Here is a 19860-nt window from a genome sequence, read left to right on the forward strand (position 1 = left end):
TAGTCTCTTCAGCCAATATTTTCTTCAGCTGTTCAGCTCTGCAAATGAGTATAGTATGCACAAAAGAGCTGTAGAAAAGATGAGTGGAACTGCTGCTGCGCTACTATGCTCACTTCAGGTTGGACATCTCAACCCCTGAAACACGTGTGAAAGACTCTTTACTGGATGCTTTGCAGAAAGTTAGAACTTATGTGTCTGCACAAAAAGCTTAAATATTGTTTCCAGGAGACAGTGGCCTGCCTGACACACTACAGCAATAACCCAGCCACAGGAAGGACCTTCACAGGAAGCTTCAAAAGACATACTACCTCAGAGACATGTGGAGGTTGCCACCCACAGCTGCCCAGTTGAAGCAACACCACGCATGACATCTGGGACTAGAAGAGGCTCCATAACTTTCAGGCGTCATAAAGGGTAAGGTGTGACATAACCTACATCCACCATACCCCATTTGCTGTTGGTGCCTTTACCTAACTCTTTGGTTAACCCCAGGAAGTCTTGAAGAATTTTGACTCCTAGCATAGGTACTCGCGTGATTGGATAGGGGGGGGGGCTCTTCTCAATTCTATAACTGCTGGAATCATCTTCCTTGCTCTTATAGTTCTAAAGAAATTGCAGGCTGAAACCACATGCAGGACCCGACATCCGGAGCTGGAGCCCAGTGACTATTCCTTGTTGAGGGAGTGCACAGACTCTAGGAAGCCCCGGCAGTCAGAAAACTGTCCAGTTCCATGAAACTGAAATGCTATCTGTGCATACCACAACGAACAAACATTTGATTTGGACATCTATCTGAATCTTAAAAAGACATTGAAGTTTTCATAATATTTACGAATGTTCCCCCATGGAATAGCATTGGCTCCATCGGCGAGCAAAAATGTAGTACCTACTTCTAAGGAACGGTGTAACTGAGTTTATGTTTGGTACTCTGGCCCACAACGTGCAAATAACATCTGCCAAGTCACCTCTGAGTTACCTGGCCTCACTAAGGGTCAACTAAAGGATGCACCTGTGATATAAAAAAGAATCCATAACTGTTCATCGAATACAGGCTGCATCGGTGCAGAACATTCTACAGTAGAGGGGACATTGCAGTGGAGACAAGCCACAATTCCTTTACAGGGGTTGACTATTTGCAGATAGCTCCCAGATCAAGACAAAAGTGATTGAACAATGTGTATTCCAGTAAAAAGTGTCAGACAGGATTTGAGGTCTTGCAGGGAGAAACTGCATTAATGAGGTCATGACTAAAATATTACATGCAGGTGCAATATCATCTTACGTTACAAAGCTGGAGTCCTCAGAGGACACCTGGCCTGTGCCTCTTCACTATACAATCAGCTACCACCAACCATCAGTCGCCATAGAGCTATGTAAAGGGGCAGGAGAACTAACAGGTTTGTAGGACAGACTTTCAGTGTAGTGTAGATTGTTCAATTCATGGAGGGTAAAAAAACAGCAGGGCAGAAAAAGTGTTACATTGCGTGTAATTTCCCTATGCATGTTGCGTCATGTAAATGCTCTATTCCATCTTACATTCGTATATTTGTATGTGTTTTATAAAGGGAGAGTATGTGTTATTATCTTGTGTACGTATCTATGCATCAACCATGGTGCTTTGGCCCTTGCTGAGCGGCCAATTTGATAGTGCTGTGCGGAATGTTGGAGTGGTGATGATGTTGGAATGTTTGGGTGCCTGTGAGGTGAGCAGTGTCAGTTGGAGTTGGGCTGAGCAGCATGGAGGCTACTCCTGGTGGGGCTATTCTGAGGACCAAGAGTAGAACATACCATGAATATACTTATCGGTCATGGAGGCCAATAAATCATCTATAATTTACAATTCGGCTACCAGACTTTCATTGCAACATTTTGGTGACGATTTGGAGACAGAGTCATGCGTGTAAACTGGTGTATCTACTAAAGATAGTTAAAATAAACTGAAAATTTAACTATTGATGGACCTATGAACTCTAAGAAACACAATTTCAGACAGAATACCTTGCAGCCCCACCAGTGTCCTCTACGTCGGACGGCCCCAGCCAGGGTGTGCTTCTGTTATTTACATGGTTTGGTTTCCATACAAGTGGAGGCAACCTCCAATGCACTGTGCATGACCAGCTCTGTTGTGTTTTTAAGGACCGGTTAGTGCTTGTGTGAAGGAAACCAGCAGTGTTTTATTTAAGGAACCTGGCTAGGCTGACAAGAAAAAGCATCCGGTCTCATCGGACAGCCCACTGCCAGAGCATAGACGTTTACATAATCTTGAAAATATTCTAATCACTTGGCAGAGAAACCATCAGCAAGTTGGATTAAGAAGTATACACGGTTTGTTTAAGAGATCTGGCAGTGTCAAGTATTCTCCTTACTTAATAACCAGTAGCGTCCATGGTAAGAATTTTGGTTTCATTTAAGGGAACTGTCAGGTGTGTGGACTGTGCGCTTTTCAACTGGATTAACTCTGTGGGATACCAGCAGCATTATAAACTTCCAGGGTTGAAGTTTGGTAGACCACCAATGTTAAAGTGTTCTACATCAGCACCATTATCTGCGAGGAAGTCTCACTGAGGCGGTGACATGAATGACGTTGGCCATTCGTGCTGAATGTGGCCAATGGATGTTGGACCATCAATTTCATAGCGTGGATCAGCTGCAGCATTGTTTTAGTCATGGGGCCAAAGTGACCGCTGATTATGTTGGGAAAACATAATACGGAGTGATCTAACATTGCCGGCTGTGTAAGTCTGTTAAAGCTACAGGTGAACCAAATTGGTGCGCAAGGGTTTTAAAAATGTCGTCATCTGTGAACGGTGAGTACATTGCGTTAAATTACATATCTATGGCGCTGTTTGAATTTCAAAATGCATCCTTGCAGCAGCACGAAATATGTGCAAGGCTAAACCACTTACGAATACCTGCTGTGGCACTCATTCCGGGCGTGTGACAAAGCGTACAAGGGAAGGAAGGACTCGTTTCCAACAAAAACTGATGCAAAACGGCGCACCAGCGGCAATCTCTGGTGTTTGGGAAGAATTACATGTACTCATTTTATGGTTACGACGTTGTAGGAATGTTTTAATGATTTCTCCGTAAGCTTTTGGTTACAGTTTTTTTGACTGTGCCTAAAGAAGATTAGTTACTGGTGCAGTGCAAATTGGTCCAGTGCAGAAACGTCATATGAGAACTGTGTGAGCATCACCATTATCACGGCAATTGAGAAAGACTGGAAAGGTGATTGATGTTTTAAGCAGACTGCGAGCAGGACAGTGAACCTGTAGCCAAGAGCATCTGACCTGGGAAGTGTTCATGTTGAAGCAAGTACCGGATGTTAGTTAGCATTGCCGCTGCTGGGTTTAATATTTAACACTGTATGGGATCTGCTTATGTCGACTAATTGTTATAGTTTTGGTGCGTGTCAGGCCCAAACATTCTAGAGACACCCACTGATACCAACATGTGGAGTTTTCTTGTATGTGGGTATCTTTACTGCGATTCTGCTGTGACAGTTTATTTACAGTGTATGTGTATGTGTCATTTCCTTAGTGTTGGTGTCACTACTAAGGTGCCGCGGTGACATATTGATTTCCGGAGCCTGGTGAATTTCTTCGGGTGTGCGAGTTTTCTTTATGAAGGTATCGCCACTTATTTTACTCAGAGACCTCTGTTTCTGTGTGGCTGCGGACGTGCTCCCGACTACCTCCCACTTCGCCTCTTGTCTTCTGGCGGTAGTTTCGGTGCTGCCGGCATTGCGGCGCTGCGGTAACGGCTGCATCCGTCCTCATCCTACTGCTTTGAGCGGGCAGTAGAAAAAATTGGTGATTTGTGGCCTTCGACCAGAGACCCGAGGAGACCGAGATTAGACCAGCGAACGCGCTGCAGTGGACCGCGAGCCTAGCGGGCAGCACGGGAGGTGGGGGCTCTATTCTGTGAGTCAGCCCGTAGTGGACTGCAGTGGCTGTGCGGGGTTAGAGTCCCCCTTAGCTGAAAAACAGCAGAAAATCGGCGCGAGCAAGCACTGGGCATTCCCACTAAGGAGGCTGAAGCGGTGAGGGGTTAATCATACCCTTGAAGATAGCGAGGAAACACAAAAGCAACAGTAAGACAAAGGTGGTAATCTTCTAACAGCTGGTCCAAGCCCAGAGACAGTTTGGTGCCTAGAGAAATGAGTTCCTAAGGGTGAAGTGGGGGAGGAAAGCGCAGGCCCACAGAACAGAGGTAAGTGAAAAGGTAGATTTCTCCCTCCCTAACAATTGTATGTAGTGTATTTGACATAGGGGATTGTAACGCTCCTAGGAACTGTGGGAAACCAAAAGAAAGTGAAGGAGAAATCCTCCTGCAATCTTGGCTACTCTGGAAACTAGGCGTTAAGGGGATCAAAAAAGAAATGGCCCTGGGGAAAAATAAACCACGCAAAGCCCCGAAGAATTCCAAGAAATCAGGAAATAGAATCCAAGGAGCGGAAGAACTAATGGAATTACCTAAAGATTTGAGTGATGTAATAAGTGTTATGGCAACACCTGCTGGAAACAAAACTCCTGGGATGGGGTCTACCCTGCTCTCATGTACAATCCAACTGAAGGTGCTGTTGACCTCTAAGACAGCAAGCGCAAAAGGCGGATCGGCAGTCTCAAAATCTATTAAAGACCTTTTGGGCAAGCACTTTAAAGGGAAAGAGACACCTGAAAGGGGGATGATTGTGGTGGAGCCACCACAAATCACAGAGGACCGAGTAATAAACGCAGAAACCCTGAATCAGACAAACTTTGATATCGCCGAGATCCCAACGGAACCACGCTCGTCCTCCTCCCCTCGTTATTTCAATCTTTAATTATTCAGGACATAGAAGTAGAGGTGGAGGAAGAAGAAAGTGAAATTCATAGTGAAAACCAGAGTAAACCCAAGCGGGAGGAAAACTCTGTCGAACCTAGCCCAATGTGAAAGAAAGACTTGTAAATATCAACATTGTCCATACTGATATATCAGGCCTGCATAGTCTGGAGGTGACAGGCTCTTCGAGTTTATCAATGCTCAAGGTTATGTTGATGCTCCAGAACACCTTGCAGGCCATACTAGAGGTGTCAGTTTTAAATAATGAAATCTAAAAACACAAAGTAACCAGTTTAAGAACATAATTGGGGAGCTGACACAGATTAAAGGGCAAATGTCTTCCTTAGTAAGACCGGTAGTGATTAATGCAGACGAGGTGGAAGAAGTGACAAGGGTGAGCAGACCCAAAGAGGATGATCCAACAGTATATATTTCCCGTTGCCCCATGATTATAAAAAGGTATGGCGAAAGGACCTGTTTCCCGAGGAGGAGGAAGGGGAAAGGGGCCTCATGCACAAGTCAGGTAGCAAAACAACAGGAGAATGGGAAGGAGGTAAACCCCGAGCCAAGGCCCAAAGACAAGGTAGGGTTGCTAGAAACAAGAAAGCTAACCTTTGCGGACATAGGAGCAAGTTCCCATAGAACTGAAGAACAAAGTGGGTGGGAATCAGGAAAAAACCTGATAAAGAGTGTGAAAGTCCCCTTGAGGAAGTACCCAGGGGAAAAGGAGCAGGTTGCATCCGAATAGGGGACAGAGACATCTATAGGGGCAGGGCCTAGTAACCTAACCCCGGGGAAAGACTGTAGGAGTAGGAATAGGGGTAGAGTAGAAGTTAATATGGACAGAAGGGATGAAAGGATGGATGATAGTCTAAAAAGTCTACAGACAAACAGAACTGTGGATACCTGGCTATTTGTAGAAGCTATTGGACAGGGAAAGGGGGGGGGGGTAGAAAGGGCTACGAAATTAAAGCCTCTAAATCGTTCACAGCTTCTCTTGTCATTTGCAAAATGTCCCAGCCTAAAATATGTTAGTACGGATGATTTAAAAGAAGTGGGATTTTTGATTAATACCAAAGGGGAAGAAATAACAAAGGTCCTTCTCCACTAAACACTAATAAAAGTCGCAATGGAAGAAGCTGAAGCTGAGATGCTAAGGGAAGGAATTAGATTACTAAAGAGAGAGGATGTGACAATGGATATTCAAGGGAAACAATTCCTTAGAAACCATGCGGGGCTGGGAGAACGGCAAATATAATTGATCACCGCGGGACGGGGTAATAAGGAAGCCCTGGAAATCACCATAATCCCTAAAAAGCTACAGTGGGGGGATGAAGATGTCCTGGTTGGAAATAGGTATAGAGAACTAGCTTATATGGACTGTGAAGAAGAGGGGAACCTGAGTAACATTGATTAGGAACATGGGTCGTTGCGCAGCCTATCCTTCCTATCCTGGAATGTCAATGCGTACAAAAGAATACGGTTTCAGGAAGTCTTTAAAAATATCCTGGGGAAACCGATATTCTATGCTTACAGGAGACCTGGCTGTGCGACGAAACACCAGTCACTTAAAGGTTTTACTCACCATGTAAAACCTGCAAGAAAGAACTAAGTAGGTAGGGCATCAGGTGGACAGATGACGTTGGTCTCCACATGGATAGTGAGTGATATACATCTTCTTGTTTTAAAGTGTAACTGGGCTTTAGGTAGCAGAGTGCGGACACTAAATAACAGTGTAGGCGAGGGAGGCCTATGCATTATTAATGTATATATACAGAAAGGGGGAAAAATTAGTATAAAGCGGAGTTGGAACACCTAAAAAAAGATTTAGAGGATTTATATGAAACCTACCCAAGAGATGTGCTCCTAATATTGGGTGATTTTAACCATATACTAAATCCCCAAAAAACTGACGCCTGGCATAGCGACCTGATAAGAGCGTACAATATAGAGTTTGCAATGTTCACCAGTAGTGACATTTCAAAACAAGACGTGGAGCTCGGCCAGCTGCTAGGAGCAATGGGGTTGGTCTGTGTAAATTGTAGGAAAGAAACGGATCGGCCCGCTAGGTGGACCTTTAAAATAGGACAGCAAATGTGCCCTATAGACTATATTTTTACACAGGCATGGTGCTTCCACTTAATACAACACTTTGAAATACTCATGGTAGAGGGCAGTGTTCACTTCCCATTACGGATGGAATTGCAGGTTAACAGGGTCCCGCCGAGACAGAAAGTGTTACAAGTCGATATTGAATACCCAAAGCGTCTCATGACCCGGATTAGCGAAGAATATATAAAGAAATTGAGTGCATTCCAGATAATAGTTGATTTAGAAAATCTACCATCAGGGCAGGATATATCCTGGTATGAGGATATAATAAGGCAACATGTAGAATGCCTGAGGATAAAAATCAAACGGGGAAACCAGGGTTCAGCAAGTAAAACTAAATTAAATCCGAATAATAAACCATGGTTTGACGAAGAGTGCCGGAAAGTAAAGGCCGCTATTAGGCAACTCGAAAGATGCCTTAGCCGTAGAAACAACGATGCAACATCTCTAGATCTTAAGAAGCGGGGGATAAATTATAAGGCAACTATTAGAGAAAAAAAATCCTTTAAAGAAAAATGCTGGAAGAACTTACTTGAGGCAATAGAAGAAAAAAATGTCAAAGGCTTTTGGAAAATGATACAGGAATGTACGGGGAAAGGGGCAGGGACTATGCAATGCTCAGTTCCAGAGGATAAGTGGGAAACCTACCTGGAGGAAATGTATGGCAAATGGCCAAGGAGGGGGGAAATACCATCAACCAGCTGGCCAAGAGTCAGGGAAGTAGTAAGAGGGCAGTGCTCCCTAGGCCATATTAAGACCAAAATAGCAGGATTAAATTTAACACGTGGGGCTGGCCCAGATAATCTACCTGAAGGCATGATAACAACTAATCCAGAGTGGTGGGCAAAATTCCTCGCAAAGATGTTTTTGAGAATTTTAAATACAGGAATTATGCCAGATAGTTGGAAAGGGGCTATTATAAGACCGATACATAAAAAAGGCGATGTAAACTCCCCTAAAAATTATCGCCTAATAAATCTCCTGGATATTGGGGAAAAAATATTCTCTAAAGTAATCCTAGGAATACTGACAGATTGGGCAGAAGATAATTTGATAGTAACCCCAGAACAGAGGGGATTTAAAGAAGGGCTCTCAACGGTGGACCACTGTTTCGCTCTCTGGGCGGTCGCGCGGAAGTCGATAGAGCAGAGGGGTAATCTATTTTGCTGCTTTGTGGACTTCCGCGCGGCATTTGACCTTGTGGGTAGGGAGCAGTTGTGGTCAACCTTGGTAGGTTACAAAATACATGATGACTTGCTAGCCTTTATACAGGCCTTACATTCAGATAATTGGGCCCAGGTAATCCTGGATGAGGAGGGAGGATTGTCTGGAAGGATCCAGATAGGAAATGGCCTGAGGCAGGGGTGCGTACTAGCCCCCTTGCTTTTCTCTGTTTATAGCCGACCTACCACTGAAACTAGGAGAGGTCAGAAGGGTTAGCCCAAAATTAGGAGGTAACCACATATCCTGCCGGCTATATGCGGATGACCTGGTGATTATGGACCAAACAGAGATAGGTCTCCAGAGGAAATTAAACACGTTTAATAAATACTGCTTAAATAAAAAACTAGTAGTGAACATGAAGACCAGGTTCCCTTGGTGTCTAGGTACAGTCCTATTAGAGAGGGTAACAGAATATAGATACCTGGGAATATGGTTTACGAGCAATCTGAAATGGTCTACCCACCTGGAAGCAACGGATACTGTGAAGGGTCTAAAGATTCAACAGCGTTTATGGCGAAATGTCAGATGGGCCGTTAATAAAGGCCTACTTAGCAATGGTTCCTGCACAATTTCTTTATGGGGCAGAGGTACTTATTCTAAGTGGGAAAGAATGTTGGAATACAGAGGAGGGAAATATACTGAAAAGCTTGTTCTCGTTGCCAAAATAATCGATGGTGCAAGCAGCTAGAATAGAGCTGGAATTCACCTCTTGGGCAGTAACCGCCAGTATGGCCCTAACACGTTTTTGGCAGCGTCTAGGGTCAGGGGAGATTCAAAAAATCTCCCAGTGGTGTAGAGGTGAAATTGCCATTAGTGAGCTGCCCTGAGCAAAAGAACCAAGAGCCTCTTTAAGAGAAGTGTATGTAATGCTGGGTTTAAAGTTATGCCCGCAGCTAGGACATGCAATAATAGGTAAAAAAGAACTAAGGTCTCTGGGAGCCGACATGTCCCGTATAGGTTACCGAGAGTATCTCTCGAGGAAAACATCGGTTGCCCATATGACCCAGATGTGGGAATCAGAAGTACAACAGTATCCCTATTTAGACAGGTTACCGAACTACCGTCTAAGACGTGAGGTATTAAAAGTGAGAATGGGAATAAACCCTTGCTATGTAAATAATAGGGTTAAAATATCATGATAAATAGCGATGGTAAATGTACTCGTATGTTAGGTACCCCCTGCGATATCGTACATATTTTATTAGATTGTAGGTCGGTTTTAGATATACGAAAAGAGATTCTATGTCCGATATTAAAAAAATATAGAATTAGGAATAGGATGCAAGCTGCTAATTTGCTAGTGGAAATGACAAAGTTAGATGTAGCCTGTGCTTTGGGGAAATTTATGAGCAAAATTAGGGTGTTTCTCCAGTCGATAAGAGTAACAGGTGCAGCAGTTCACTTAGTATAAAATGATAGTGTTCTTGTAAGGGTGAATAGTAAAGTATGTATTTTGGAAGGATTGTAAATATATGCTGAAACCATTGTGATTTTAACAATTTTTAGGAAGAAATCGGTTTAGTATCTAAAGGAATTGAGTTATCTTTGTGCAATGTCCATGAGCTGCTTTTGTTTTTAATAATGTATTATGTCTTGTGCTTTTAAAAAGGTTTATAAAATGTAAAGTGTACACTTTTATGGTTGTAACAAACCAAATAAAGTTTTTATTAAGTGACTGACACTTATTTTACTCTCATGTTGTATTGCCACATATCTACATTTTACACTGCATGCCTTTACATTAAGGATGACTGTATGGGTGGAAGTCACCCATTACTACATTTTACAGTACATGCCCTTACATGACGGATGACTGCATGATGTTGAAATCATCCATTGCCCTACTTTATACTAGATTCCCTTACATGAGGGATGACGGTTTGGGGTGGAAGTCACCCGTTTCTACGTTTTACACTAGATGCCCTTGATTGGGGATGATTGTGTGGAGTGTGACTGATCCATGACTTGTGTATGAGGACGAGTTTTCTGTGATTGAGTATTTGACTAGGCGAGAGGGATTGTATGGCTGTTTGCTACTGTTGGTTGGTGTGCCGTGCCGTATTATGCCACCTGTTTTGCTTGTCTGGCCAGCTGATGTGGTTGGTGGTGGCAAAAGGAGCAACATTGTTTTTTCATGTTGTATGGTGATGTGGAACTGATTGGGTTCTCCCTCAGTCTTTTTGTTCAGCAACTTGTGATTTTAAAGTAAATGCTTTGTGACCAGCTTGCACCTGCTATATTTTTATGTGTTCTATAATAGAAGGGAGGTGTGTTACTTTGGGTGTATTTTCACTATGCACACTCCCTCGTGTAAATGTGTTATTTCTTCTTGCATTCATATATTTTTTGTGTTCTATAAAGGGGAGGTGTGTTACAATAAGTGTAATTTTATAATTCATGTTCCTTCTGGTAAATGCTTTATTCCATCAAGCATTGGTATATTTTTCTGTGTTTTATAAGGCCGGGGGATGTGTTATATTTTACTTATCTATGCATTTTCCCTTGTGCTTTAGCCCTTGCTGATCAGCCAATGTGAATGAGCTGTGTGGAATGTTGGAGTGGTGGTGATGCATTGGAATGTTTGGGTGCCTGTGAGGTGAGGAGTGTCAGTTGGGAGTATGGACTGAGCAGCAGAGCAGCTCCTGGTGGGGCTATCCTAAGGACTAAAAGAACATTATTCCATGAATATACTTATCTGCAAATGAGGCCAATAAATCACCTTCTATAATTTACACCTCGGATACCAGACTTTCATTACAACAAGGTGGAACAGAGAAGATGGTACAGCCACCTTTAAAGTGCAAGGACGCGCCGTCCTACATGCCTGGTGTGGGTGCTTCCTGAGTATGTGTGCATAATTTAACATAAGATAACAGAGTGGATCCAGAAACACTATGCATCACACTAGATTTCCCAAAGCAGTTCTAGCTTTTTGGTGAAACTTACTTCAGTCCACCCCTGGTAGGTTGCACTCCTAAACTTTTTATATGCCACAGTGACTAGGATAGATAGTAGCCAATATGACATCCCACAGAATGTCAACCAATAGCAGAAAAAAAGCAGGCTAGGAAGTGATGGGGAGTTCTCAGGAACCATTAGCGGTGCAGATGAATGTGCGGGGCGGCACATAGACATTGTTAAAGGAAGTAGTCATAAGTGGCCAGCCTCTGCCTAAGAAAATCTGGAGTAATTGGGGTGGGTCTTGGGAAAGGATTGGGCAGGGATGGGGGGTTTGGGGATTGGCAGGAGTTCTGCACCAAGTATTTTCTAACATCTCAAATATATTCTTAATGCAGCACACATACCTCACCGAGTCTAGGCCACTGCGGCTTTACCGAATCAGCCATCAGATTAGCATATGGTTGGTTCTAGAGCTTAGGCAGACTAAACCATACAGTTTTGCGTCAGAGTGTGCGAGGACGTTCTCTTAGTAACATTCACCAACATATTTATATGGCCATGATACCACAACCCAGAGCTTTTTAGGAGAAATTAGGACATATGAAGCTTGAAGTTCCCATATCCTTCCACCAACTCTGGGGCTTTTTTAGTAAATGTACAGGTTAAGGAGATAAGCAGGAAGTTTAGATAACATTAGGACAGGAACCACACATGTACGAGGGTTAGTATCACCTTTGCACCATGACCAGGAATGCATTAACACTGTGCCAATACCCACAATGACACTGCCTCAGGGAATCTTCAACAGAGGATTAGGGAAACAATCAGTCGAATAAAAAGACAGGATCCTTGAAAGAGGTATGCTCTACTTGCAGATCAAACATACAGGTAATAGCAGGAATATAAAGAGGGGATTTAGGTGAAGAATTGTCAACGACCCTAAGAAATCTATTAAAGACCTTATCAGCCACAATTTGACTGATACCTCTTTTTTTTCGGAGTTGCTAGTCCCCAGTACCTTTCCACATGGTGTGAAATGATGCATCATCCAGCACCTGAGAAATTAATGCCCTTTAATCGAAGAATTTGGCACCTGCAGGAGCGATACCTCTCACTTCAGTGCAAGGGACTATTCAACTTACCAGCTTAGAGAAAACCCATAAAACAAGCTTGGAGCAGTCTCAACAATCCGAGCCCACGCAGGCCACTGTATTGGTGCTATCTGTTTAAAGACCCAGGAAGACTTGGTACCCATGCCAAAAGAAAATAAGAAAAACATGACCAGATGGTTGTTTCGAAAGTAGATGACCCAGGCCACATCAGCTAGCTAGTAAAAAAAAATATTTAGTATAAATCTCAAAATCTTCTGACTACACACTATCCATCCATAATCAAGATCCCAGGCTGTCCCAAACTACCGCAATGAAAACACTTAGGGCCAGATGTAGGTAGGATGTATTTACCGAATCTTAATTACCGCATTTTACCGATTCGGTAATTAAGAATCGGTAAATATGAAGGGGGGACATGTAGGACAATCCAGATGTTTTTTTTACCGAATCGGTAAAAATCTGTATTTACCGATTCGGTAAATACCGACCGGTAATGCCCATTCATTCCTATGGGCTTTGAAGCCCATAGGAATGAATGGGCATTACCGATTCGGTATTTACCGAATCGGTAAATACCGAATTTCACAAGGGTGCAGGGGGTGTCACTTTGACACCCCCAAAAGAGGCTCGGGTGCCATGTGGCAGGCATACCTGCCCTAAGGGCAGGTCTGCCTGTCATATGGCATAGGTGTGCATGCACACATGTGCATGCACACCGGAATCGGTATTTTACCATCAAATTTATTTGATGGTAAAATACCGATTCTGTAAGGCTTGTGGGACTCTGAAGAGTCCCACCTACATCTCAAATTTACCGAATCGGTAAAAATACCGATCGGTAAATTTACCGATCGGTATATTTACCGATTCAGTAACACATGCCCCTACATGTCATTTCTGCAATACCGGTCGGTAACGGCCGAAAATACCGATTTTCGGCCGTTACCGACCGACCTACATCTGGCCCTTAGACACTTCTGTCCAACTTTTTAAACTCCTCAAAAGATACAAGCAACATCAACACTTATCCTCTCCAAACCGGACTATCCTAACCAACTACACCACAGAACCCGCGCTCAACAATCTGAAGGCTGAAAATAATCCAAACCTCAGCAGCAAATCTACTTCTAAATTTAAATCAACAAACCCACATATCGCCGGTACGGCTTCTAACAGCAAAAAGAACCTCTTTCAAACTTTGTGTGCAACACTCACAGAAATATTAATGGTAAAGAGCCAAAATCATTCGACCCAAATAAATCCTAAAGTACCCCCAACATGGGAACTTACACCACACACTGGTATTGTGCTTAATTCCTGCTTTTAGGATAAAAAGCATTGGTGGCACAACTTTCTCCATGCAAGCGTCAAAACCTTCAAATTTCGTACCTGCAAAGATTATAGCCACTGAGAATCACTTAAGGCTAAGAAGGAAGGTAAAGACCTGGCTATTGCCAAAGTGATTTAAAAAATCCACACATTCTCATTTCCTGTCCATGAACGGATACTCTGCATGGCCATTTTAGATCAAGGCAGTGCTAAATCAGCAAAATCCCTCAACAACTAACCTTTAACATCAGGGCACATCACATCCCCATAGAAACTCAACACTAATACATGTTTTCAAACAAACAACACAGCATGATCAGTGCACACCTCATTGATTGTTCACTCCTCAAAATCTCAACAGAAATAAATGCCAAAGAATGTATTATTTAGACATATACCCTTATTGAACAGGACTAGAAGCAGGATCACCAGATCTTAAGTGGACCATAACAACACACCCTATCTACATCAATTTCTCTGGAGAATAATAAAGTATGTTTACTATACAAAGTACCCAAAATGATAGATGACGCCAACCCCTTATACAACTATGAGAGTACTTGATTTAGTTAATTAAAAAATGAATACAAGTTCAAACTAAATAAAAGTAGGCCTAGCATAGAGGGGTCACCAGTTGGTGTCAATAGATACTCTACCCTTGCACATGCCTGCGGCCTTACACTGTACTAACTTTCAACAAAATTACCATAACCTTCCTTATAAAGCATAAACTTTACTTCGATTAAACTTCACTGCAACACTAAAACCGGTCTACTCTGTGTAAGGAAACAGGCTTTTTTGCCCCCATTTGGACTACTAACGGATAATTCTTCGACTCAGAGTACACAGAGGCCTGCTAACCAGACCACAGTGCCAGTGTTCTTACCCATTACAAAGTGTATGTCAAATTGGCTAACCCCAATTGGCAAGTACTGACTTCCTTATAAGTCCCAGTATATGGTAGCCAGGGTCCAAGGACATAAAAGGCAGAGTTTCCACCCAGGACTGCAGAACTGATGGTACCACCCGGTGTGTGACACAAAGTACAAAATTGCTCCCAGCCTGCCACTGCAGACTGAATGGGCAATTGTCACACTTCCAGTTCGACTTATCATTAATGGCAAAGCCACCTTTGCCTAAACAATATATGCAAGTCTCCGATATGGAAGGCCTAGGAGCCCTAAGGCAGGGAGCTGTATATTATTAAGTGGACATGTATGTTTATAAATGTCTCTGCAGCCAAACTCCTCAAATTGTAGTTTTTCTGTGGAAAAGTTAGTAGCCCTACTGGATAATACATGGCTACAGGCTCGCACCCCAGCATGGTTAACTTCTGAATGGAACTACCTAACTAAGTAATTGTGGCATTAAATCTAACCTGATACACAGGTCGAATTTAATGTCACTATTAAAGTGGGTCAACTTTTCGAAAGTTGCCACTCTGTGCCCCAGTGGTCTAGTAGCCTGACACAGGCTACCACTCACAGACCGCTTTCTGCCTGCCTAAAGAGTCGTGTGACAGACTACCAGGCTTAGTATCATGCACAGCTTGCTGCAGAGTGAGGTGTTGCCTCTCCCTCGCAGGAAGCCTCTAAGGGAGTTAGCCCAAAAGGCGAGATTCAAAGAGAAGCCGGCCTCCGATTGGCCAGCGGTGATAACTCTCCTAAGGGGCTGCCTTTTGTTCCTGTAGACAGGTCCACACAGAGACAACTTGTCCCAATCCAGTTTCCTGTGGGCTTGTAGCCCCCCCAGGTTGCCAAACCTCTAGGGAGGGCCACTAAGCTAACATCCAAGGAACAGTCCCAACTTCTAGAGAGTGGCCAAAATGGTGTCTCTAGTATTGCCAGATGCCACACATCGCCGTCAAGTAGCCACCAAGAGGAAGGGGACCTGGCAGCTCATTGACTAGTGACCGCGTGGTCCAGTTGGGCACTTTAATGGGATAAATAGGGAACCATTGGCACCCTGGACTCTTAGATCATGCTGGATTAGGAAAGAAGATCAAAGAAGACCTGCCCAGGAACAGCGAAAAGAGGCTGCACTGTCTGTTGGACTACACCTGCTGCACTTTGAGCTAGCAAAGTTTGGACTGTGCCTGTGGCTCCTAGCTCTGGGAAAAATTGACCCCTAGACCAAAGAAGTGTCTTGAAGAATCAGTCTGCTGATCTCCTGGAACTAGCTCGAAGGACAAAAGAGCTGAAAAGCCCAAACCAACAAGTCAGTAGCAACAGAGAAGAATTGAAGTTAGCTGCCGCTGAGTGCCCCAAGAGACCAACTGATCCTCAATGGCCAAAAGTTGCAACAGAGTCAACCGGACCTAGTAGTACCATCAAAGTCCACATTGGTCGCCCAGAGGGACACTAGACCCCACAAAATGATTTCACTTCAACTGTTGTGCATGGAGACCTGTGGCTCAGCCGCAGCTGGCTCGCTACTGTCTTGAAGAGAACTTCGTGGTCCTGGGAATCACCATAAAGGCACCCTTTCGACTGCACAGCAACTGGAGCATCTTCAAGCATCTTATCATGCTGTATCCCCAGCATCAGGACCACTCCATTAGAGAATATCGCAGTCATTCAGTAAAGTGTATAACTGGACTGGAAAACTCTAGTGACCATGTAACTGTCCAAATCTATCCCACTGGCCCCCAAGACCACCATCCTGTCGGATTTGGTTACCTAAACAGGGTCGGAGTAATCAAACGAACATTCGCAAACTTTGAAAAAGTTTACAATCTTTTTGTGAATCAATGCTGGTTTGCGGTTGCATTAAAAGTGATAACACCTTTAAAAATTGGTATCTCCGGAACCCTCCATTGGACTTTGCTCATCAAGTCTATAAAAATATAATCTATTGTTATACATTAGTGTCCTGTTTCTTACATGTTGTGTGGCTTACTTATTTTATTGTGTGGTACTGTTAAATGCTTTACACTGAGTTCCTCTGTCTAAACCTTGCTGCTCGCAGCCACGGCTCCCTAGGGTTGAGATTAAGATTTACCAATGAGCCTGACTGTATCTGTCATGTGTCCCATGCAGGCCCATTGTCGTTTTCCCGATGTTAGCATGAGAATGCTTTGTGCACGTTCCTATACAAACTTATTTTGCTTTGTGCCACACTGTACTTTCATAGAGAGCCTGCTGTTTGCGCGTTCTGTTCTTCTTGAGATTTAGTCTGAAAACCCTGACAAGGTCAAACCACAATGTCCCTTGTTATTTTGCTCTGGTCAGGCCCTAGCACCTAGACAAAACACACAAATGCAGCTGTTGTTTGGAAACACAGACTTTTGTCATATAGGTCTGTACAGAAAGGTAACAACACACTTGGAGAGGGATTTTTCCAGGGAAGCGATTGTGACAGCATCGGGGATGAGAACTTTCATCTGTGCATGCTAAGGTATGGGGTCTCCTGCCAACACCCAGAGATCTTCTGATATATAATCACTTTGCTTCTGTAGAAGGGGAGGGGAGGGGAGTTAGGCTACCCAGTCTTATATAATGACAGCTACTTTTGTGATTTTTGGACTACTTACTATGCTGACCATATTTGTGTTAGGCCTTTTCTTACTTATTGTAGAACTATAGCTAGAGCACTATAGTGAAAATAAACATTTAAAACTTTAACTGTGTCTCTGTCAGGTCTTATTGTGGACTAGTATGGGTATGAGGGGAAAGGGTGTGTCCTGTTATTGCGATTCCTGTGAGGGTCAGAAGTGTTGTGTTCTGGGGTGTCTAATCACTTGCTCCTCTGTGAGTGAACAGTAGGGCAAATGAGACACTACAGGTAGTTGGTCCCGGGCATATGGGTTTTAAGGTGGTAGGATGATTTAGTCCCTGCCTCCTAAAGTTCTATGGTCCCAAGCATAGTATCCATCCTCTAGCTTTTTTTCCATCTGCAACTTTTGACACAGCCGGTAACCTTACTTTATTTACTAAGGTCCGTTGGCAATGCAGGCTCTGTGCTCAACTGGTTTTCCTTTTTTTATATAGTAAAACAAGGACCCCCTGAATTCGGATAATGTTCCTAGGACAGGGCTAATACAATTTTAAGAAAAATTTCCTAGGCAACAAATGTCCTGAGCGTGCTCAGGTAACCAGTTCAATAGTACATATATTGACACCTCAATGCACTGACTAAATCACAAGTTATTAAAAAAGTATATATTTCTATTCAAAGATATTTTATACATCAAAAACACAATTAAAAAATAGGAGACCCAAAGTGGAATTAGGTGGCTCCTAATTAAGTTAAAAAATGAATTGATATACACAAACCTAAAATAAATTTTGTATAAATTAAAACAATATACACATGTAAGAAAATCAATTTTTCAGTTAAACCATATACAAATAGTCATCATCATTTGGTCCCAAGCATAGTATCCATCCTCTAGCTTTTTTTTCCATCTGCAACTTTTGACACAGCCGGCAACCTTACTTTATTCACTAAGGTCCGTTGGCAATGCAGGCTCAACTGGTTTTCCTCCCATCTCTCAGACTGATCATTCTCTGTTATATGACAATCTGTCAAATCACCTACTTGTTTGGTGGCTTCAAATCAGTGTAGTCAGTCATCTCCTTTGCTGGCTTTACATCACTTCTCCTGGCGACATTATCCCTCTTTTGGGACACTCAAATATTCATCTCCATCCCAACTTTATCATACGATCTGCAATTCCTTATATCCGACTGCCTTGCTCTCATTCATCACTGGATGGCCACACAGTCCCTCATGCTGAACTAGTCTTTGTCTTGCAGAACTCCCTCTCATTTGCACTTTCCGTCTCTCAAGCTGACATCTACCACATCTTCAAGGAAATTAGGCATTCTTTTCAACACCTTCATGTGCTGGAATCAACAAAGCCAAGATATCAAATCCAAAGTATAGACAGAGTCTGTGTTTATATCCCTTTCCACACAGCGAGAGCACTGGTTTACTCATTAGCAGTAAACTATACTGTTACAATAGTCTTTTAGTGAGGTTTCCACAACAAACCTTTATTCCCCTTTACACATTCTTAAACATTGCCACTAGGGTACTAGCCAATATGGCGAAAAATCCCTGCTTCTCACTATCACCATCAAGCTAGCTAACTTTCTGCAAAAATTATGCCAGCTACAAATTCAAATCCATCGGTTGGCTTACTGATATGGAAGTATAAGCTGATGTACAATATTGTTAATTAAAATGTTATAAGTTGGTAGAAATACATAATAATATAAACAAATAACATCTTGTATTGAAGCCTGAAGGGGGTTGACATGTAAGGACGTTCAGTAGATGGCAAATCTTCATCACCTGGTTGTTGCAGGTAACTTGGAAAATCTGAATGCCATCTTAAAAGACTGAATTCTTTAAAGTCATAAGGTTTCATTAAATTACTGTATTACCTTTAAAAACATAAGATACAATCGTCCAGGCGTTAGCACCTCCTGATTCATCAAGCTGTCTGGATTTTCTTCAATACACTCTTCCTTGGCAAGAGCAAACAACTTCCGAGTTGCTAAGCAAAGACAGTAGAACTTCTCTGTGTTTGATTTAAGATGTATGCATATGCACTGGCTGTAAAGGGGGAAAGGTTACATTTATGAGTTACACTCCTATTACACATGCAACCGTTCTCAGCTTACTCCTTAAGTCTGTCTTTTTTCATTCTTGTTCCAAAAATAGCTCATCAGGTAAACAAAGCTTTATGATTTATTCATGTATTTAATAAACAGACATTTTTTTCCAAACATCATGGCTTCTCTTCGTGGAATAAACACTCTTGACATTCCATTAACCGCATGCGTGCGGGCGGAATTCCGCTCGCACGCTGAGATATTGAAAAGCGCATGTTACGTGACGAGCTGGGCTCGTCATCAGCGTAGCAGGAGGCTACCTCATGACGAGCCCAGCTCGTCATCAGCGTCGAAGGGGTTAAATTAATGTTTTACATTCACATAATGATATAAGCCAAGCCATACTCTTAATTGTTGTGCTTCTCTGTAACAAAATTAAACCAGAAAACTTTCTAAAAAGAATTATCTAGCCAAAAACACTGAACGGTTTGCAACAGAGTGAAGAAAAACAATTAATTTCCTACAACTAAGGAACCTAGACCTTACAAGAACATCTAGGTCACCTTCCTTGGATCTAAATGTTCCTCAGCTTTATTCAATACTGCAACACATATACAAAATATCCACCTACTGTTAGATACTCCATTTGTGTTCTCCAAGCAGCTACCAAAAGGTGACTAAATAGGATTCTGATAATGCAGCCATTTCACCTTTGAGTCTTGCCCACAATACCTCTAGAAAGAAGGAAGCCAGAAGCGGTCATGTAATAAAAGGGCAGGGCGGTGATCTGAGTATTT

At 42.8% G+C, this 19860-nt stretch overlaps 1 protein-coding gene across 1 annotated transcript in view; it reads right to left on the reverse strand.

The window, feature by feature from the left end:
- POLR1B (RNA polymerase I subunit B) overlaps positions 1 to 19860 on the reverse strand; it is a 330217-nt gene that overhangs the window by 136229 nt on the left and 174128 nt on the right. Inside the window, exon 7 of the mRNA XM_078649044.1 lies at positions 18893 to 19064. Coding sequence (XP_078505170.1) covers positions 18893 to 19064 — 172 coding nt within the window. The remainder of the gene's footprint in view (positions 1 to 18892; positions 19065 to 19860) is intronic.

This window comes from Lissotriton helveticus, chromosome 6 (genome assembly GCF_964261635.1).
Source record: "Lissotriton helveticus chromosome 6, aLisHel1.1, whole genome shotgun sequence".
Taxonomy (NCBI): Eukaryota; Metazoa; Chordata; class Amphibia; order Caudata; family Salamandridae; genus Lissotriton; species Lissotriton helveticus.